The sequence below is a fragment of the Protopterus annectens genome, chromosome 3.part0 (genome assembly GCF_019279795.1).
Source record: "Protopterus annectens isolate FY-2018-M chromosome 3.part0, PAN1.0, whole genome shotgun sequence".
NCBI classification, from domain to species: domain Eukaryota; kingdom Metazoa; phylum Chordata; order Ceratodontiformes; family Protopteridae; genus Protopterus; species Protopterus annectens.
The window spans coordinates 1,764,586,867-1,764,611,095 of NC_056731.1; the positions used below are offsets into that span (position 1 = coordinate 1,764,586,867).

At 37.7% G+C, this 24,229-nt stretch overlaps 1 protein-coding gene across 4 annotated transcripts in view; it reads left to right on the forward strand.

Moving 5' to 3' along the window:
* The window catches only part of IL7 (interleukin 7), a 1,281,407-nt gene that overhangs the window by 881,303 nt on the left and 375,875 nt on the right, over positions 1–24,229 (forward strand). Inside the window, exons 2-3 of one of the 4 annotated variants that reach the window (XM_044065798.1) lie at positions 7,072–7,145; positions 14,184–14,329. In XM_044065798.1, the coding sequence (XP_043921733.1) occupies positions 7,133–7,145; positions 14,184–14,329 (159 nt within the window). In that variant the 5' untranslated portion in view covers positions 7,072–7,132. The remainder of the gene's footprint in view (positions 1–7,071; positions 7,146–14,183; positions 14,330–24,229) is intronic. The other 3 variants (XM_044065800.1, XM_044065799.1, XM_044065801.1) reach the window with 3 other exon arrangements.

Sequence of the window (24,229 nt, forward strand, 5' to 3'; positions counted from 1 at the left end):
ATAATACAATATATAGTAGTTGTGAATTGAATTACAGTACAAAGGCTACATTGGTCAGAACAAAATTGTACTGAGTCATTTAGTAGTTTTAAACTAAGATCAAATATAGAGAGAAAAACATAAAAGTTTTTTTTTTCTTCGTACTGTGAAGGAAATTGTTAATTACAGATAGGCGGCATAGAAAAGTAGAGTAGAGAAGTATAGAGAGAGCAAGAAGGGGAATGAGATAGCACCTCTACAATTTCTAGATCCTATTCTATTATCTTTAATGTATGTGGTGGGACAAAATTAATTTTTAGTCCAGGTCTCTGAAAGGGAAACACTGTGAGGCTGTTCTAAAATGAGAAAGGATTCAGATAAGGTCCATTTATTTTTTAAGCTTCAAAGGTTGATTTAGCAAATTTTCAAGTAATTATGGCTTGAACTGGTTTGAGATGCTGGACAGATAGGAATATTATTCATATGAGCACGGGTATTACCTCTTGCTGGGCCTGGGTTACGATGACTACCTCAAGCAAGGTGTAGTTTTTGAGCGGAGTAAGACAGTTTGGTAAGAATGTCTGAGACATTTTTCATTAGCTGAATAGTGACTTATTAAGTAGATTTCTACTAAGAATTGTTTTTTGTTATGTATGAGAAGAGTTTCATTAGTTTGTTGTAGGTAGTACAGATACTAATATTTTTTATATTGTTAGTATAAGTGTCATGGCTATTTCTGCCCATTATCCTGGATAAATGTGTTTAAGAAAAGCAATGTTAATTACAACTTGTCCTAATGTGCAGCACTCATTAGCCCCTAATGAATAGTTAGCTCTTCTACAGCTGTTTAGAATCACTCACACATTTGCAATATGATGGAGTCCTGTTTGACCTCTCTCTAAACTGCATGTATGAATGATGAGCTTGAACACAGATAAGCTGCTGATGGCCATACCTCTCAACCTCTTAGTCCTAGAAATCTGGACATGCCTTACAAAATGGGGGGGGGCAAAGGCCCCTAAAATAGGGACATATTTTAAATATTGCTTAGAAAGTTGCTAGAATAACAGGGTTTGTGTTAACATGCATTTTTCTGAAGCATTTGAAGTCTGAAACTCAAATGTATGTCAGTATTTAGTGACTTTAGTCATCAGATTATCACCGTGATTTGCCAGAAAATCATAAATTTTATGAGGAATAGACCAAAAATATGAGGCAAAAATCTAGACATTCTGTGAAAATCTCAACAGTTGAGAAGTATGCTGATGGCTTGAAGTACGATTCAGCAAGGACCAATAATCTACATAACTAATGAAATACTCCTTTCACAAAATGGGTTTTAGACTTGCTTCTAGAATGATTTCCGAATCTGAAATCTCAAGACTTTGGCTTTTGCAAAAATGGAATCAACACTTTTTTTTGATTTCCCACAGAATGAGCCATGCTGCTCTATGCATTCCTATGTGAAGTATGTAAAAACAAACAAAGCAGAATTTCTTCTCTGTTCTCCAACATAAGTCCTCTCCCTGTCAAAAAAAAAAAATCAGCATATATTGTGAGGCCGCTATCATACTCTTTGCAATAACATACATTTTCCCAAAATATGTGTACCCTTCCCATGTGTAAGTGCTATCCACAAATCAGGTTTTCTGCCACATTTGGGTAAGTTTCCCTGCACATTCAAGAACAAAGGTAGAATCTTTCCCATTGACTTATAAAAACACTAAAAGATCCATCCTATGTGCATGCTTATTCATGCCATAAACTCATAATAAATCAACTCCCTATTAAAGAGCTTGTCAGTGCTGTCATTAAAACAACTATTAAGTATTTGATTATATTTTGAAACTGAATTGATTTATCATCTAAGTAAACACTATGTTTCTAGACTTCTTGGAAGAAGTAGCCATTAGAGGGAATGGAAGTGCTCTCCTGTTAGACATCTTCATTATACAAAAAATGGAGAGTGAGGCAATTGAGGTGGTGGGTCCAGGATGAAGCTCATTAGCAACCTATACTCCCATCGTCTGTGTAAAACTGTCAGACAGACAAACTAACCCTATCTCAAGCAGAAAAAAAATGTCTTCGCATTTTTTCCTGATATGAAGCTGTCTATTTGTCTTCATTCTTACACTTAATACATCTGATATGATGTCAGGTTTGTAATAGCACTAAACAAAGTTATCTTAAGGTACATATTTTGTCCAATATTCAGTTTAAAATGTCAACTAAATGTATCCAGAATATTTATTAGAACAATGTCCCAGACATTTGTTTTGTAATGTCTTTCATTTATTCTGCATTTTTTGTACTACTATGCACTACTTGGCAATTGTGGCTAAAATCTTTCTTGGGTTCAGCCTGACTACTTGGCCAACAAATGTTAAATAATAAGCAAACAAACAAACAAATAATGGCATATGAGCAGAGATTTCTAAAGCAGAAAGACTAAATAAACAAATAAAGATGTCAATATAACATCTAGGTTTTGATAGTCACCCATACTACTAATGATTATCAAACAACATAACAGCCTAAAGAAAAACACATTGTCAAAAATTCTATGAATATTAAATTTAATAATGGTAAATACAAAATTTATGATGAAATCAGAGCCACAGAATGGCACATACATCAGTACTGCTGCCTAACAAATGCTATGCTCTCAATTTTAATTATTTGCCAATGTGCCTTCTATTCAAAATCTCTTTATCCTCCCTCCATCTGTGTGAGTTTTTGGCTGATCCTACAGATTCCTCTCACATCCCAAAGACACAGGTGACCTGTTGATCCTCTAAATTGCCCACAGGTATGCATTTCATATGTGAGTGCGTATATACAGCCTGCAATGGATTGTGATCCTGTTCAGCCTTGCACCCAATGAGTGCTGAGATAGACTTTGCCACCCCAATGACCCTGAACTGGCTTAAAAGCAATCTGAGAATGAACATATGTAGCCTAAGCCTGCAGAGACTGCTTTTCATGGAAAGCAGAGAATTATGACAAAAATAACCAAGGAAGAGTAACACATACTGTGATTGAGAAGAGGAAAGGCAAAATAAATTAAAATGGATTAATAATATACTGGATGCAGAGTGAAGGGAGACAGCCATTATATGTCACATAAGTAGAAGGGAGTTGAAAAGAATGCAGTCAGTAGTATTTGCAGATACATAAATGATGCTTGCATATAGCGAATCAGTGACCTCCAACATTCTAATTTCACAATGCAAATTCACTATTTTTTACATGTTGATTGCTCTTTACTTGTCAGCTCCAGAGTTTTATGTGTCACTTAGGAATTTTTTTAATATTGTGTTAATTTCACCATATAGCACTTCCTCTGACAGTTGTACTCAATATAGTCCATAAAAATATTCTCTCCATTCCATCTAATTCACTGTCTGGCATTCCTCACCCCCCATGATAAAGTCCTGGAATATACCCATCCATCCATCCATCCATCCATCCATCCATCCATCCATCCATCCATCCACAACCCGTTTCTCCCATTTTTGCACATGTTGTTGGAGTATCACTTCTAAAGTAACAATCATCTACAGCTAACCCTACCACGGTGGTTCTTCCACACCACACACTTGCACTCACACATATGGCCAATTTAGAGTACCCAATCCACCTACTGCAAGTCTTTGGAATGTGGGAGGAAACAGGAGCACCCAGAGGAAACCCATGTGAATGCAGGGAAGACATGTAGACTCTGCACAGAAGGCACCCCAGTCAGCAATTGAACTAGGGAACCTCTTGCTATGAGTAGACAACTCTATCAACTGCACTACTGTGCCACCCTCTGAAATACATTCATTTATTTATTTATTTCAGTCAAGAACTCAGTTCCTCACTGTTTCACTCACATGGTTGTGTTATTTCCGGAATGATCTTCTTCTGCAGTGTCTGTGAACATAAAAAATAAATGAGATCAGGAAGCGTTAATCAAAATCACTGCTAAAAGCGAGAATGGCACAACACTACACTATTCTTTTTTTAATTAATGATTTTTATTGGGTTTTTCATAAAAATACATATTTATAGTAAAACAATAAACATCTTGAGTATGCAAACTACTATAAACACTACAATATTCTGATGCCATGCTATGTTGTATTGCTTGAACATATACATAATCTACTCTTAACATTCTTCTTTTCGACAATGCCTATAAATAGTTGGCAGTCACCAAGGTTGCTTTTCAAAATGCACAAAAGCACTGAATGAGTTCTCTATGCCATATTATTTTCAGTCAGTGGCAGAGCAATAATGTGTTAATCATCAGCTTTCACCATGAGAGTTCATTTCTAGAAAGGCAGTATAACGTAAACATTAAAGCATTAATCAGCAAAAGGCATAATTGAACTTTGCAACTGTGATTTATTGTACAACTTGCCTAAATCATTTCATGCCTATTTTTTCACCTTATGTTTGCCAGAATGCAATCCCTGAAGACTTCTGGCAAGAAATATTTGTTTTTTTTTTTTTTTTTTATAATGTGAGTGGTATAAATATGCTTACTTCATTAATAGTCAGCCGTTACATCAAACAAACTTTTAGTTCTGTCGGTAATCAGAAGGGGATTTATGCTATTTTGGCTTCAAGAAAATGGCTATAAAATTAGTTCCAATTCTAATTTTTTTGATGAAACTACTATATTTATATCTGTAGTAAAGCAATGTCAGACGAACATCATTATGAACCTTTGCTTTTAACTTTTTATTTCATAACATAACATTAGACATACCTAATAAAATCTTACCACCCAAGCTGGACTTTATGCTTTGCTGACAAAGCGCTACTACTTATATCCAAACCTAACAGTTCAGGTGGCTGTTCCCTTTACTCCCTTTAAACATAGAGCAAATGATTTGTGTATATATTCGACATTAGCTTTTCTGTGTTAATTTCTGATAAAACTGCCCTCCCAGCTCAAAGGGTAGGCATAATTATAAGACAAAGAGATAGAAAAGAAAGAAATAAAGAAGTGCTACTATTTCTACAGATGTATTTTGGGGGTAAGTTTCTAATCAGTATTGTTCTTGTTTAATAATTTTGTCAAATCTGACACTCTGTGACCTCACAGACTTTAGCACACCAGGCCTCTCTGCCTGTAATTTTTTCCTTAAGTTCTTGTAAATTCATACTCATTACGTCAGTAATACTGATTCATACTCGTTACTTCAGTAATACTGATTCATACTCGTTACTTCAGTAATACTGTCTTTACACTTTAGCCGCTGTGTCCCCTTCTGCGGTCATTGTCAATATATAGCAGCATCAGTTTCTTCTCTAATGAATCCTGTCATCACATTGTGTGGCCAAAGCATATGAGTGTTAGTTTTAGTATTCAGCCTTCCACTGAACATTCTGGAATTATTACTCTCAGTATTAACATATTTGATCTCCTTGCAGCTCACAGAAGTTTGAAATGTTTTCTCTAATACCACAGTTTAAAATCATCAATTTTCTATTCCACAACCTTACCAGAATTCCTACTCTCAGAGCCTTATGATTCAAATGGGAAAACCAATGCTTTGTCTGTATTCATCTTTGTTGGCAATGTGATGATACCTTTTCTCTTAAACAGATTTAGCATAGCTTTCTTTCCAAAAACAGCTACAATCAGTATGTGCAAAGATTTGAGCTCAGGAAAATAAAACTTGTTACTGTCTTCACTTCTCTCCCAGCTGTCTGGGAAGATTTGAGAGTGGTATATGTCATAATTTTATTTTATTAGATGCTAAGAGACAAGCCAGCTTTTTCCATTTCTGCTTTCATCTTCAACAATGGGCTCCTCAGCTCTCCCACATTGTCAGCGATTAGTGTGGTATCATTTGCATATCTAAGGTTGTTAATATTTCCCCCAGAGAAAATTTTCAGATGTCTGTTTTGCCTAAGCCAGCATTTTGCACAATATAATCTCCTGAATAAGATCCCCAAGAATACATATACACCTGCATTAAAGTGCTTCAGAACTTCGTGTTTGCATAAGGAAATGTTTAATAGCTTCTATCAGTATTTCTGAGGCAGTGTGCACTACTTAACCCTCCATTTTTTTCATTTGCTTTATTCTGTCACAAAGGTTAAATGTCATTAAGAGTGTGGATTTGTCCTGTGCACATGCTTTTCTATTTAATTTATTTACAATTCCCTTGTTTGTATTGATCTTTGCTCGCAAAAAAGTAAATCAAAGTTATATAAGTACATAATAATAATAATAATATTGAGCATTACAGATAAATAACAGTCAACCCAGGGTAATTATAAAGCCAGATGCTACAGGTGGATGGTTTCCAACCTTTAAAGAGTAAATTTTCCCTATAATTCCCACCATGGAGGGCATTATTGGCTTACCAACTGGTCACAGTGTTTTTGATATCATGTTGCTGTGTGCTGAACTTTCTGTGAAAGTCTTTTTGTATGCTTTTCTTATTTTGATAAAATGTACATTTATATATTGTATCAATATTTTACTGTGGCAGTTATTATATGATTTTTAAGTATAAGTGTGTAACAGTTGATTTTTAGGAAATGTTAAGCAGTGTAAGCACTGAAAGATAAAAATCTGTATAGTTTATTTTTAAAATAAAATACATTTCCATACTGATATAATGTTAGAACATAACTTTATTGGAATATTATATAATTTGTCTCTCTCTCTCTCTGAATATATATATATATATATATATATATATATATATATATATATATATATATATCCCTTGCTTTCTGATTATGTCTGGAAAAACACAGAGAAAGATGTTTTATATATATATTTAATATAGTTTTATTTGTATTCTTTATTTATGTGTTTGTTTATTTTGCTTACCATTTGTTTTGTGCTGTTTCTTGTTTTAAATGACAGAAAATAATTTATACTAAACAGCTAAGCCAATTAGGTGTTTTACTTCTTCACTTTAAAATAATCTTCCTCATAGTTAAATTTAGTGCAAATCAGAGATACAACTGCTGTCTAACTTTTTCGCTCACTAACTGACCACTAACACGTTGATGAGTCTAGATGAAGAGATCTGAATATCAGTAGCACAGTGCTTCAAATACAGGTGTACTGTTTTCCAGGTAACAAAGCTTTAAAAATCCTCACAAGGAGAAGCATTTTGCTGACCATTCTAAGAAGTGAATGACACCTATATGTAAGTAATAATGCTCCCCTATCACTTTTCTTTAGTTGTTATGGTGAATAGTAAGTGTGATGTCTTCATTTAACTCATTCAGACCTATAGCACTGACTGCTGTCTACTGCTTCACTTCTACAGCATTTGTCATGTGGATTGCCTTGTCTTATTCATCCTTAGAGTGCTTGAAAGCCAGATCCAACATAAGCGCACTTGTTAAACCTATCTTTAAGGCAAAGGGGGATAGAGCAAACACAGGCTGCAAGTCAAGTTTTTCTTGTTTTGTAAAATAATGGAACTGTTATTTATAAATTATAAATTAGTGTCAGAATAGAAAAGCTTGGAACTTGATACCTTATATCACAATGTATATGTTCAGAATAGGTCTGCAACTACCTGTAATGTGTTATTTTATAATAATATACTAGCTATAAATGAAAACAATATGTTGTGATATCACTTATGTAGTCCTTTCTTCAGCTTTTGATAGGGTCATACACAAAACACTGATCAATAAATTAGAATAATTAGGTAGTAATGTAATCTTGATAAGATGGATAACTTGGTTTACAAATAGGAGATGGCAAGAATTACACTGCAGGAGATGAAATTCTAGGTTACTTTTTCATGGGTCTGTTTAGATTATATCTTTTTTTTAAATGGCTTTAACATCTACAGTCTGTATACAAATAAGCAACTGAGATCTGATTATATTTGTTACATATATAGTATGTCTGCAAAAGAACTTGACTAAATTGACCAGCTGGACCCAGAAAAGTAATTTGATAAGTGCATTAAAAATTAGGCATGTGTGATTTCGGAAACATAGATTGAAGTCTGAATATCTGAATGAGCATACAATGATTGAAACTGTGGATTCATTTAAAGATCTGGGTATATGTACAGATAGATCAAGCTTTGTGTTTTTTCTGATTATATTAACCAGCAAGTTAATGACAGTTATTAAATGCTTCCAAAATAAGCAACGGACATCTCCGTTGCTTATTTTAAAATCAAGTCTCAAGGAGTTGAGGTTCGGAGAATCTCCTTTCATGGTATACTAAGGTTGCTTTATAAAATATTATTGGCTATATAAATCTATAAAAGCCCCAAAATTAGAAATTATGAAATTATTGTGTATAAGTTATATTACACCCAAACTACAGCATGAAAAAATGAATATGGAAACCTTATAAGAAAGCTAGCATGGGTACATTTATACCAAGTGACCAAATATCTGAACATGTAGATAGACATTATCAAGGTATATTGGGCATTTAGAGACAATTAGCCCTAGGAATGATTGTGATTATCAAAGAGTACTACAGAAATATCAAGCAACTTGTGTAAGAAATTATATAAGAATCTGAGATATACTAATTGGTTCCCTGGCAGAGTAACTGATGCTAGAGTATGTTAACAACGGATAGCAAAGCAATCACTAATTTAGATATTGTAAGAGCAGCATTGCCATTTATTTTGGAAATGGTTGTTTTGGTATACTGGTAGACCTGAGAAGCATATATGTATTATTGGGCAAATAATCACAGTATTACATTTGAGGTATTCAGTGTCACAATTAAGTAGTTCAAATGTAACTAAACATGTAAGGCAAACATCTGACTTTAACTGAAAATATAATTAAAAAAATCTGCTTTATATGTTCAGTTGAAAAGATTTTATACATGTAAATTTTCTTTGCCTATGAGCTCCATGGAGTTTTGGTCCATCATGCTAACAGTCAGGAATCGATCTCTTGAATGGCTGGAACTGTCCAATTTACTCAAATTCAACCAGCTTACTGAGGCTTTTAAAATTATTAACCATCCAGGTAATACTCCCTCACTGAACAAAATACTTACCCAGTACTCCAACCTTAACTCCCTCAGGTCTTCCAAAAGTCTTCAAGTAAGGACCATTAAATCTAATAATGCTGGTGGTGATGCACTATATGCCAATTCCATTGGCAAATCCTGGAACGCACTACCAAACAACCTAAGACTTATGCCCTCTCAGCACCAATTTAAATTACATCTTAGAGCATACTTGAAATCCAAATGGTTATGCCCTTGCTCCTGTCCAGACTAACAAGCTATTGTCCCAGTCGCACTCTCTAGCCTCAAAACCAAAGAACACCCTATTCTAGCCCTCCTTGTCTGGCTATTCTAATCTGTACCTTGTTAAATCATTTAATAATTCTTGTTTTCTCTTATTTGGTCTGTAAGCATCAGTGTATTTAATTGTACTAACTTGTTATAGGTTTATCATTGTATATGTATTAACCAGTATATTATTTTGTGTAACAACATCAATGTTTTTGTTAATCTAACTATGACCTTGGAGTTTCCCTCGGCCTCCACTGAAAATGGACATGTATCCAGTTGGACTAGCCCGGTCAACAAATGTAAAATAAAAATAAATAAAATAAATTCAGTGACTGCCAGTGGGTGCTACTGAGTGAATTGGGGTTCTGTGGTAATTCTGTTGGCATTCTATTACTATTTTAAAATGCATTTGCATTTCTGCAATGTTTCATTTTAATGCAACACATCTTTAAAGCTTAGCAATCAGGTTAATGTGACTGGCTTTGTTTTATGTTGCTATATAGACTCTTCTAAAAGGTATACTAACTTACAAAAACAACCCAATGAAGTGAAAACATAAACCTCACCAATCAGAAAATTAAACAGTTCAGGCAGGGGCAAAGAAAATAATAAAGCATACATGTACAGAAGATTAGTAATCCATATAGCCAAAGATGCTGGAGCTGTTTAATATCAGAGAAGGAGCAGATAACACTCATCTTGCAGTCATCAGCAAACATTGTCAAACACTTATGATATATTGACTTGGATGTATACAAAACAAATGTTAAACATGTCAGGCCTTAGCAAGGATCCCTGGGACACACCATTTGTTACAATCTTACATTCATAGAGTATACAAGCAGCTTTCACAACCTGGGAAATGTTAGATATCCAATTTAAAATCCAGCAGATAATATAGGGGTTTACATTGTTTGTCTAATTTTTCAGTAATTCCAGAGTGGGGAATAGTATCAAATGTTTTGGCCAAGTCATGGTAAGTAATGTGCATAGAGTGACCATTAGCCACACCCTTTGTAACCTTATTAAAGAAATTTACTAGTTTCAGGATGCAGGACCTGCACTTCATAAAACCAAACTGTATGGGGGTCTAGTTAAGTTAAGTTGCCTGTGTTTGCATAAATGAATTCTGCTATGATGCATTCCAGGGCTGCTGAGGCTGATGGGTCTATAATTACCTGGGTCTGTTGAGATGTCACCTTTGTGTGGGGCTGTCCCACTGGCTATTCTCCAGGAAATGGACGCTAACTGCAGACAGGCTAAGATTGAACACTTTAAGTAGAGGCTCACCTGGGGCATACTTGACACTGATGAGAATTCAACCTGGTATGTTGCCTGGTCTTATGGAAGTATTATTTTATTTTATACCCAGAGCCTGTCGCAAAACTCACTGGATGCAAGACAGTGGTGATAATCCTGACGATGTTGCCATTCCAGAATAGGAAATACCCATTCTCTCACTGTGTCACAGCACAATGCCTCCAGACAGTTTGGGGATATACCATTTCAATCAGGGTACGTATGTAAGATGTCTAAGAAGTCATAGCACAGAGTAAAAATTAATATGAACACGAGATGAATGTGCACACTATAACCAAAAGGCACTAAAGCACAGATAAGGGGATAGTTAAATGCATCTTTGAAAAGATACACCAAGGCATTGGTGGAAAAAAAGAAGCAATAACAAGACAGTGGTGGGGAGAAGTATGTGGAATGCATTGTGATTAGGTTCAGCCTTGGGATAAGGCCATATTGTAAGTTGTAACACATATTGCAACGGAGCTGCACATAAAGAAAATTAGAAAACAGAAAGAAGACTATTTACTAGAGGTAGATTATTTTTCCATGGCGGTTTGGGGAAAAAATGAGTAAGATAATAATAAAAACTCAAGCTATTTCACCAAAACTCATTTCTGGATTTTGCATCTTGATCAACCCCTTCTAGGTGAATAACCAACAGCTATGTTAAATGGTCACTCAGCTCTTCTTTAAGAAATTCTTTCTGCTGAGATGTCAGAGCCTAAACTTGCAATCACTGGGTGCAAATCAGAGAAGCAAACTCTGGATAGGACACTGGTATGTCACTGGATGCAAACACACACACACACGCACACACGCACACACACACACACACACACACACACACACACACACACACACACACACAGACACACAGACACACACACACACACACACACACACGCACACACGCACACACACACACACACACACACACACACACAAACACACAGTCATTCACTTAACAAATAACATGCCCACTGCTGGGCAGTTAAACAAAATCAAACAAGAACCAAAAATAAAAATAAATGGAAATCAGCCAACTTACAAATGCCACTTGTTTATTAGAATAAACTAAAATAATAAAACCAGACTACATGCTTTCGTCTTAAGCACACATAAGACTTCAGAGTGAAGAGCTGCCGTAATACAAGAATTTAAATCCTGATGTAACAACCAATAAGAAATCAGAGATTTACATATCCTGGATGATGTAATCATATCAGATAAAATGCCACAACCAACAATTTTGAACTACAAGAGTGTACAAATATATGATATGCATTGCATGGAAAATTATGAATATTGAAACGTGAATGCATAAAAATCACATAAAAATACAAATAAATAACAATAAAAATCACAATTAAATTACATAATGCACATACAATATAATCCTTCTTTTTTAAAACACTAGACAAGGATAAATCATCATTAATACCAGGAGCAACTGAGGCATTGAGCCTCAGTTGCCAAGTTAACTCTTTAAATTTAAGAAGTGTATCAAAGTCTCCCATAAAATTTCCAAGGACAACTCAATCAATGACAAAAAAAAAAACTTCTTGAAATTAAGGCACCCACCTGTACAAGGCGTTAATGGACTTGTTTTCCTAATATCATAAAAATGTTCTCATATCCTTTCTCTTGATCTCATATTCGGCTTCCCCACATAAAAAGCATTGCATGAGCTGCACATAGCAAGGTAGACTACGGAGGTTGTATTGCATTTGCACCTCCCAGCACAAGAGGTAATTCTTATAAAACTATTGACTGCAATATAGGGTCCTTTGTGTATTAACCTACATACACTGCAGAACCCACATTTTCTCTTAATCCTCTGCTTAAACGTAGATTTCCTATTGCCTGTGTCAGTCTCCAAAATAGATTTAATATTTTTTCCGTTACTAAAAAACACAACAGGGACCATTCCTAAAAGACTTTTTAAATCATCAAGAAAAATAATATTCCAATGAAACCTCACAGAATTAATATATTTAAAAACATCCTTGTCAGCCATGTGTACTTATGTTGGAGCATGCGCATATGGTGATGTGGTACATATGTTATCACCACCTTAGGGTAGAGTTAGGGCAGGAGGAAAACTCCTGCATGTTTCACAATGAAAATGGTGTGGTCTGCTGATTGGTAAGACCACCTGTCTGCTGGAGCTACATGGATAGGACACTCTTTGGGTCCCAGTCTGTGTGGTAAGCCAGAGTTATCCAGTTGATGGGACAGAATGTCCTTGATCATGGCTAAATTACATAGATAGGCATCTTAGGGATAATCTGGATGGCTCTGGTTATAACAGCGTACTCACCTCCATGGCAATGCTAGCAGATGTAGGGATGCAGTTGGAAGCAGAAAGTACCATCATGGCTGTCTGGATGATGACTTTTCTCAGGACAGTTCTCACCCTGCTCCTAGGTAAAAGTTCCAGATAATGGAATGAATGGGTATGTTTGATTGATGGAAGCTTTGTGGTTATCAGGCATGGAGACAAAAAGCACCTAGGAAAAAAATTCTCGTACTTGGCACTGAAACATAAATGTTTTGTGAAACAAGACTAATCTATCTAAAGAGCACAAAAACAATACCCCCTTTCTCTATTTTATTCTCCCCACTGCTTTTCACCATCAGCTTCTCGCTTCTTCCTAAGAACTTATGAGGAGCTTTCACAAAGGTAGACATCAGGATTTTCTGACTTACCTGAACTCCCTGTTATCCATGGAGTTGCCTAGATAAGTAGATATCCCACAGTGCTAACCTTGTGATGCATGCACCTGGCCCTGTTGAGAGCATGCAAATGCACTGCAGAGTGTGAGGTCATCCTTAGTGCTTCACACTGCATTGCTGTAAAATCCAGTGATTACTGGATGTTAGGGCTACAGCAGGTAGAAATGACTCCATCTCCACCCAAGATGGATGAGTCAGTATCAGTGGATAAATCACACCATCCCTGACTAGGTCCTCCAGTGCTTGTGATGCTAGTCATTACTGGGTCTTCTGGGTCACTGCCGGAGTTTTATCCATTTGCACCACAAAGCTGGCAGTAAAATATAAAGTTTGATGTCAAGATACACATTTAGTTATTGAGATGTATTTAACACATAGGATATACTGATTAAAAAGTCTATTTCAAGGAGCTTGTATTCAGGTAAAACAATTGCAGAATTAGATGTATCCTCGCTTAGGAAGTCAGCATGCATGCAATACAAAGAAAAAAAATAGAATGGAGACAGAAGTTGCATAATTAGAGATGAAAATTAAATGGGATTCTTTTTCTTTTGTTAGGTAAAGGAAAAATAACCTGGGTTCAAGCAGCATGTGAATCTTGGTTAACAGCCCACATAAAATCCAAAAGTGCTCAGCAATGGAAAGGACTGCATCTTCCAAGATGCCTCATTATGTAAACAGTGAGAAGATACACATTTATTGAATGGCCTTTTTAGAGGAAGAGCTTAAATTATTTATATCTTTACAAATAACAGAACTTGCTGCTAGATGAGCACAGCTGAATTTAGATGCATGCTATAGATACATATGAACACAGTTTATATTTAGGCGCATGTTTCAGATATATACAGTGGCCAGTTGGACTTGCAACTTTTGTTCATAGACTTTTTGCTTAGTCAATGTTATCACAATTTAGTTTTCTTTAGGTGTACATTTGGTATTCCTGCACTGATGGTAGTTCTGTTGCCAGTTGTTTTGTCTACCGGAGAGAAGTCCACACCGAACATGAACACAATTTTAGCGGATTACAAGAACATCTTTATGCAAGATATAGAAAAGCTGGTATGTACAGCCATTTATTTTATAAGTATAATTTGCAGTTAAAATAACATGACTATATGTTGCTGATGTTTTTCTAAAGATTAGCTTACCAAATGTGTGAAATATAGACTGTCTAAATATAATTAAGGCCATTTATGAAGTTTATGTTTATAACTGCTGACATTTCTGGCCCCTTTCTGGCTTGACAATCAAACCACATTTGTTAGCCCAAAGTCCCATTTTGTCTGACCACTACATCCGTATCACTGTATGAAGGATTATTTTCTCCCCAGTAAGGACTTGCTTTATTGAACTTTCCGTTTGAAGGCCAGCAGTGAGAGTGACAGCTGGCTACTAACAGGCTATCATCCTTAGCTGGGTCAGGATTTTTACTTTATGGACTTACAACCCTTCTCTTCTTGACCAGCAATCTTTGCACAATGCTTGACCATGCTGAGCTGAGTGTGGCACAACATCACTAAAGTGATAAAAATCCTTAGCTGGGCTTGTGTTTTCCTGGTGTGTGTGTGTGTGTGTGTGTGTGTGTGTGTGTGTGTGTGTGTGTGTGTGTGTGTGTGTGTGTGTGTGTGTGTGTGTGTGTGTGTGTAGATGCATTTCTGGGCCTACTTCCAAGTGGTTCTTCTATGATGGGATAAAACCAACTCCCCAAACCTGGAATGCCTAAATTACCACTAGCCCCTTACTCCCATGCCTTCCTAGCCAGCTGCCCTAGGACTCCGGCTACTGTTTAAACTCCTAGCATAATCTGTTTGTCAGTTTATGCAGTGTTCTGACATATTTATGTCACGAAGATGCATCTTCTTCTGTTTCGGCTGTTCCCGTTAGGTGTCGCCACAGCAGATCATCTGTTTCCATTTCTTCCTGTCCTCTGCATATTGCTCAGTCACACCAACCGCCTGCATGTCCTCTCTCACCACATCCATAAACCTTATCTTAGGCCTTCCTCTTTTCCTCTTACCTGGCAGCTCCATCCTTAGCATCCTTTTCCCAATATACCCATCATCCCTCCTCAGCACATGTCCAAACCAATGCAATCTCGTCTCTCTGACTTTGTCTCCAAACCGTCCAACCTGAGCTGACCCTCTAATATACTGATTCCCAGTCCTGTCCATCCTTGTCACACCCAGTGCAAATCTTAACATCTTTAACTCTGCCACTTCCAGCTCTGACTCCTGCCTTTCTGTCAATGCCAACGTCTCCAACCCATACAACATAGCTGGTCTCACTACCCTCTTGTAGACCTTCCCTTTCACTCTTACTGGTATCCGTCGGTCACAACTCACTCCTGACACTCTTCTCCACCCATTCCACCCTGCCTGTACTCTCTTCTTCACCTCTCTTCCACACTCACCATTACTCTGAACTGCTGATCCCAAGTACTTAAACTCATCCACCTTCACCAACTCTACTCCCTGCATCCTCACCATTCATCTATCCTCCCTCTCATCCACACACATATTCTGTCTTAGTCCTGCTGACCTTCATTCCTTTCCTCTCTAGAACATATCTTCACCTCTCCAGGGTCTCTTCAACCTGATCCCTACTCTCAGTACAGATCACAATGTCATCTGTAAACATCATAGTCCATGGGGCCTCCTGTCTGATCTCATCTGTCAACCTGTCCATCACCATTGTAAATAAAAAAAGGTGCAGAGCTGATCCTTGATGTAATCCCACCTCCACCTTAAATGGATCTGTCACTCCCAATGCAGACTTCACCACTGTCAGACTACCCTCATACATATCCTGTACCACTCTTACATACTTCTCTGCCACTCCTGACTTCCTCATACAATACCACAACTCCTTCTCTAGGCACCCTATCATGTGCTTTCTCCAAGTCCACAAAGACACAATGCAACTCCTTCTGACCTTCCCTATATTTCTCCATTAACAGTCTCAGAGCAAACATTGCATCTGTAGTGCTCTTTCCAGGCATGAAACCATACTGCTGATCGCTAAACATCACCTTCCTTCTTAACCTAGCTTCCACTACTCTTTCCCATAACTTCAAGCTGTGACTGATTAGTTTTATTCCTCTGTAGTTACTACAACTTTGCACATCACCCTTATTCTTAAAAATAGGTACCAAAACACTTTTTCTCCACTCCTCAGGCATCCTCTGACTTTCCAAGATTTCATTAAACAATCTGGTTAAGAACTCCACTGCCATTTTTCCTAAGCACCTCCATGCTTCCACTGGTATGCCATCTGGAGCAACAGCCTTTCCATTCTTCATCCTCTTCATAGCTGTCCATACTTCCTCCTTGCTAATCTGTTTCGCTTCCTGATTCACTATCCCCACATCATCCAACCTTCTCTCTCTCTCTCATTCTCTTCATTCATCAGCCTCTCAAAGTACTCTTTCCATCTGCTCAACACACTCTCCTCGCTTGTGAGTATGTTTCCCTCACTATCCTTTATCACCCTTACCTGCTGCACATCTTTCCCAGCTCGGTCCCTCTGTCTAGCCAATCGGTACAGGTCCTTTTCTCCCTCTTTAGTGTTCAACCTTTCATACAACTCTCCATATGCCTTATCCTTAGCCTTTGCCACCTCTCTCTTTGCCATGCTCCTCATCTCCTTATACTTTCTACTTTCTTCATCTCTGACAATCCCACCACTTCTTTGCCAGCCTCTTCTTCTGTATACTCTCCTGTACTTCCTCATTCCACCACCAGGTCTCCTTGTCCTCCTTCCTTTGTCCAGATGTTACACCGAGTACCTTTCTAGCTGTCTCCCTTACCATTGCTGCTGTTTTTACCCAGCTATTCAGTAACTCGTCACTGCCCCCCAGTGCCTGTTTTAACACTTCCCTGAACTCCAGCTCACAATCACCCTTTTTCAACTTCCACCATTTGATCTTAGCACTACTCTCACACTTGTCCTCCTCTTCTTGATCACCAACATCATCCTTCAGACCACCATTCTATGCTGCCTAACTACACTTTCCCCTGTCACCACTTTACAGCCTCCAATCTCCTTCAGACTGGCCCTCCTTCATAGGATATAATCCACCTGTGTACATCTTCCTCCACTCTTGTATGTCACCCTGTGCTCCTCCCTCTTCTTAAAATATGTATTCACCACGGCCATGTCCATCCTTTTCATAAAATAAACTACCATCTGACCTTCTGCATTCCTCTCCTTAACAGCATACTACAACATACATCACTTCCTCATCCCCTCTGTTCCCTTCACCAACATGCCAACAGAGATCACAGTCAGTCTGGAGGTGGTTTCTCCCTCTTTCTGCAGATCCCCAATAAGACTCCCCACTGGTACAGCTATAGGGGTGAGATCTCAGCTGAGTGGCCAAGCCAAAACCTCCAGCACCCTCTCTGTCCAACCAGTGCTTCATGTCCCTGTCCAAGTAGCTGACACACACATACCTTGAGATTTGATTTATATACAAACACAAACACACACCTTGGAAAGGCTGGCACAGGTTTACTAGTTATGCCCCCTTCTGCCCAGACTATAAGGTAATACCAGCTGCCACCAGCCATTATCTATCAACTGCTTTTAAGGCCCTTACCAAAGGATGCCCAATCTTACTGTGGAATGCTACTATTAATCCAAATGGTAGTCTGACCAAGAGCAAGACCATTTAGGTCTTATTTTATTGTTTATGAGTCGCTACTAATAAGCAGAGTTTTGTAACTTGTAGTGTGGTGGCTTTAACACATTCGATTTTACTTAATGAGACAAATTAGTTGTAACTGGTCTTTGAAAGTGATTAGATGCTGATTATTTAAAAGGAAAGTAGCTTGTTTATAGCAGTTGTGACTGATGAAGTGTAGTAGCATTACGTGAAAGCGCTTGCACATCTTTTAACCTTTTATTTTGGTATTCAATAAATGTTTCTGTTTTTATGCCATGCTGGTCCTCTGCCTGTTTGAACTCATTGCTTTATTTACTTGGAGCGGGAGTTGGACTTTATCTGGTGTAGTGGTTTTGTTTTCATTATTTGATGTTAGTAATTGTGCAAGAAGAGACAGTGTGCATCACAAAGTCTTGCATATGATGACATTATACTCACCCTTCTATACTTGTATAGGGGGAACAATCACGCACCTCAACATCAGTATCTCCAAACCCAGAGGTACACTTTCAGGATGATGGCAGACATTCAGGGGTAACAGTTTCCACAGAGACACCTTTACAAAAGGGAGCCAGAAACAGGAATTTGTTATGCCTACCCAAGGAAACACATAAAATATTGGCTGCCTAACAAGAAAAGTGCTGTGACATTGTTAGGGCTCAGAGCACTACCACAGAGATCAGTTGGAAATGGTCAGAGTCCTACAGGGTATGTGTGAGGATTCCCAGCACTACTTGGAAGTGGCATAGAGTAGGAATAATACCATGATCACACCAATGCATAATATGGTGGCACACCAAGCATCATTGGCTGCATCAGTGTCTTCTAAGGGGAAGAGGATGGGGTACAGTCCAGACACATAGCAGGAGATCACATGAAAGTACAATTGCCTCTCAAGAAAGTACTTAAGTAGTCTAGGTGAACAAATATGACAGACTTCTTGCAGGTCACATCAACATTCATGTACACCTAACAGTACCTCCCATTCGAAGTCATGATCACAGTTACACAACACTGTCAGATAAGTGCCTGCAGGGTCACCTGCATAAAGTATGTCATGACAATAGAACAACATATCTTACACTTCTCGTGGTAGCCTCTCTTCAAAATCACTTGCAGCGTCACCTAGCCTGTCTTTAGTAGATGTGTATGGCTCATTTGATCTTGAATTACTGTGAATCCTGTCTGACAATTCTGTAGCTTTACACTTGCACCTTCAAAGACACAGCTGAATGTTTAACACAAAGGGAAATAAGACAAAAAAAATAGAAATATTTTGTGGGGGAGTACCAGCTTTGCAAATGTATGTATTGCATCACTGTAAACCCACTATAAAAACCATCAAGGAATGGTAAAAAAAATCAATGCTATATGCATTACCATTGCTACAGATGGCAGTTAACTACAACATAAATGTTTTAATAAAACATTTTTCAGGCGGGAATATAATAAGAGAATTACAGATTAAAATGAGTATCCTGTCATGTAAACTTACACTGCTGCCACTTCACCCTCACCACTGCAAAATGATGATATTTTGTATGTCTCTGAAGAAAAAAATTATTCTGTATGACAACATAAGAATAATCTGATGTGTAGTATTGCAGAAAACAGAATTTGAGAAGATGACTTTTAATATTATATATATATATATATATATATATATATATATATATATATATATATATATATATAAAATATGTGTTCATTCATTTACAATACATTAACTCATGAAATATTAAAATGTTGTGTACATTCAGTGCTTCCATGATTAAGTGGAGCACTACAGCAGAATTTATTCATCAAAGGACTGACAAATGTGATTATTATTTATATGATACCTTACTACATCACTGAACAGGAGTCAGTGAGCACTTAGGAATGACTTTAACTAACAATTATATAAGTAACTGTTGTAAAAATAATAAAAAATTAAGGTAATGAGAGAGTTAGAATGTCAGTTGAACACTGAAAGCAGGCCATGCACCACACAGCATAGCCCAGAGATATCACTGCATGCATCAGTTATACTCTATGTGTTTTTTTACAAAAAAGGAAAGCCTAACCTGAATATCATGGTTCATTGTTCTGGACTAGCCACCACCACCTCTTTAACTGTGCAGCAGTATGCCATCCACGAACCTGCCACATGAGGTCCTTTACTACTGCTGCCAGCTGGACATTATTAGTTATAGTGGGACTAGAACTGAAAGCTGTAGAGACAGCATAGGTCACTTCACCACTAGACTGGTGCATAATCAAATTATGCTGAATACAACAGGCAGTAGCTGGGTCATAGTGAAGGGCTCCCCCACACTCATCCAGGCATCTAAAATGGCTCTTCAAAAGTCCAAAGATCCTCTCGATTACAATACAGGTCTGGGACATGGATGTGTTATGCATATTCGCTGCAGCTCCACTTGGATTTCTCACTGGCAGCATGAGCCATGGCTCCAGTAGATATCCAGCATCATCTGAAGAAAAAAAAAAAGAGAGGAAAGAGAAAGGTCAGGGGGAGACAAAACAAACAAAAATAATTGTTTAGTATTCAGCAATGCATTTTAATATAAATAACTACTTAAATACAATGCCAAAAATATATTTTCCACTTACCAACAAGATGACCTCTGGGTATCCTACCATGTAGGAAGAGGAGGTACAGTGAGCTAGTGTGCTAGATATGGGAACCACATGCACTGGGAGGATGCTGGGCAGAAACATTCATGATGCAACCCCATGATTCAGACACTGCCTGGCAATTGATGGAGTGGTAGCCCTTCATACTGTGTTAATGCTCACTCTATGGACAAAATGGGACCCTAATTACAACTTGGATGCAATATATCACATTGAGTACCTCAGGGAAATGTGCCACCCAATAAGAGACACCCATAGACTTGGCTCAGACCTGGGGCGACCACCAGGAAATAGATATACTGGTTCACACATGCCAAGAGAACATGCAGGAACTGCTAGAATATCCTCAAGGCAGAAGCCTGTGAAATCCCCAGCGTGTCCCCAGTATGTCTCTGGAAGGTTCCCATGGTAAATATAGTGAGGGCCATACATACTTAATTTTCACAAGGATAGAAAGTCCACGTATTCCTCAAGTACCCCTATGGGGTCAGACATACCCACTAAGATCTTTATAAAGTCCCTGTCCTGAATCTATCAAGGATTTCCTGATTTCCAAAATTATACTGAGTTATCCTTTGTTTATATTTTTGCTTTCTTGACTAGTGATCACCGCTGGGAACAAGTGGTTTTGTCCCAACCAAGACAAACAAGTCCGACCCTGAAATAGCAAAATTAGCTGCAAGTGACAGCATTATCATAGACTGGAACTCAGACAGATCTGGTGAGACATCCCCTTCTATAACATATCTGCAGACAGCGCAAACAAGCATGAAACTTTCACTATGAATTGCAAATGGTGTAGAGAATACTTAATTTGCATACGCTGTTAGAGCATTTTTCATTTGCATCTCATTATTTGTACATTTGCATAGGTTCAGTCAAGGTCATTGCACATTTGTGTAAATGGCCTCTATGAATCACAGCTCAGCTGCGGACATTCACGAACATCACAGCTAGCCTAAACACATTTAGGTTCATAGGTTCATACTAGGCTATCTGCCCAAGGGCATTTATAAGCCTAGCCCAGAGTTTTGTGGCTTTCGCCACCCCTTTAGTTTGAAGGATACTATGCCCATTATTTTGCTGTGCCTCTGTCAAGCAGTGACACTGAGATAATCCCTGGGGTATATCTTCGATCTCCCATCCATTGGTCAAGATTTCTCTTGAACAAAGTCAGCGAGGTGCTCTGCCTCACATGTATCGGGATTTTGTTCCACAGCATAGGGAGTCTCTGGGTGATGAATCTGTCCCTCCAGCACATCCTATTAATAACCGTGTCAAGGTTTAAGTCTCCCTTGTAGTTCTGAGGGATCTAGATTTTTTGAGGTGAAGCATGTTCATCAGTTCTGGGTTGGACATGGCCTTGTATGTCAGGCACAGGTCACCTCTGAGCAGACGGTAAGCGACTGAGTAGAGCTGAAGTTCCTTCAGTCGGGCAGCATAGGGCATATTTTTGAGACCCTTTATCCTTTTGATGAGGAACTTTTGGGGCCTTTCCAGTTGCTGCAGGTGTCGTGTCAGATACATTCTGAATGGGGCATTGTACTCATACATACTCATACTCATACATTTGCATAAATGACTATGAATACTGCCCTATTTGTAAGCCAGTATGTAGTATAATGTTAAAGACTTCTTGCAAGATCCAAGTACTGAGTATGAACCAATAACCCTTGCCCCCTGTAACTGAAGTCTCTTTATAGATTGCTGCCAAGTTTAGGCCGGGGGATTTGCCATTCACATGTATATCATAGCTATAATAAAGCAAGATTATCTTATGTTTTTTATTAATGAGTTAAATAGATAATTCATTCATTCATACTCTAATAATGCACTTAATCTAATACAAGGTCATGTGAATGGGGAAGCCAGAACCTATCCTGACTTTGGTTGATGCATGATAGAGAAAGTAAACCTGAATGGGGTAGTCATCCATTGCAGTTATTTATTCTTGTTTTTGAAGTTTGAGCACAAATAACCAGAAACCATACAGTAAAGCTTTATTTATCAAAAATAGAAAACATTAACAAACTTAGAAGTATTTTAACTTTGTACTGCACTTTCTTAAGTAGTTCACAACCAGTGACTGTTTTCAGGAGTAACCAAGGAGTGCACATAATTAAGTTAAAGCAAAAGGCATGACAAAGGCAAGCAAAACAACACGTTGATTACCTCATACAGTTTTTCATGAGTAGCATATTTCATACATGGAGTTTAAGGAGTAGCAAATAAAAAACTGCAGCAAACCTTGCACATCTGGGTGACGCAACAAATCATAAACACATTAAAGCAAAGGACTAAGTGGTCAACAAGGCAGTCTTAATGTAGGCAATCAAAAACTCCAATAAGAGACAAAAGGAAGCATTCTGAATAGGATGGAGGAAGAAATATGAATAGTTCAGGATAATTATTTGGAGCTGGAGAGCAAGGGACCAGGATCCTTGCATTTTTGGAACAATATATCTAAAATGAAGAAATGATTCTCATGATGAAGTGCAAAGATGAATCCCACAGAGGAATCAATTATAGTGCTTTAACAAACCGGACACAGGAATCTCCAGGAGGAGTGGTCAGCTGTAGTAAAGTAGATTACAGAGATAAGACAGGAGGGATGATATCTAGGGCATACAAAGTGCTGCACTTAATGAAACATGCATTAGTCTTAAAAGTTAAGACAGTATATGTAGTTGTTACAGAAAGAGAGAAAAAATAACTTAGTAACAAATGTGCACCATAAGTAGGACAGACAAAAAGTCTAGGAAATTTAGACTATTGACCTGAAGATGCTGTCATAAATATTTTCACACCGCAGAGAGATTGTTTAATATATTTCTAGCAACTGATCAGCCATGTTTGAGGTGTACAAATGAGGTATAAGGTGACTAGGATCACATCTTCTGGTGGCGTGAGATATTAGGTAACTTCATAAGGGAACTGCAAGGGTTTTTTAAGATCCAGTGGAGCAAGGCACAGAACAAAGTCTTAGCCTTTTGTTTTTCCTAGAGATTTGAAAAAAGGACAAATTCCAATACATAATGCATGCTTAGTGTGGAAAATTATATTGTTAGCAAAAAACATCTATCACAAGGTCTGGAAAGTCCAAAAGAAAATTCTAATACAGAAACTAATGCCATCAGTAGATGATATGATGGTAGAGAAGGAGAGATCAGTCTGGGGAAACAGGCAGAAATTCAATAATATTTGGTTATGATGGCTACAATATTTAGATAGACAGGGATAACTAGCATCTGTATATGCCGTAGAGTTTAAGGAAGGAAATGTATAAGCCAGGATCCATCCCTAATGAGACCAGTATTATGGGACAAAATGGACTTTTTGAGAATGGTCTGTGGAATTAATGGTTACTGTCTAATGTCTGTGTGTACTGTTGGGATGTATACAATTGAATGATGAATACAATTTTGAGCTTTAAAAAATAGTCTGCAGGACTACTACAGTGTTGCAGCTACTCACTGTCTGCTGTACAAATTACGGATTATGTCTGAGGAAACCGAAACACAATGTAGGGAACTACTACATCTGATACTCTTTTTCATGTGTGTGAAGATGGGTCAATATTCCATGTAACACTTTTTTTTCCTGTGAGGTGATCACTACCCCATGAGACTCTTTTTATCCTGTGTGGTGTCACACTGACA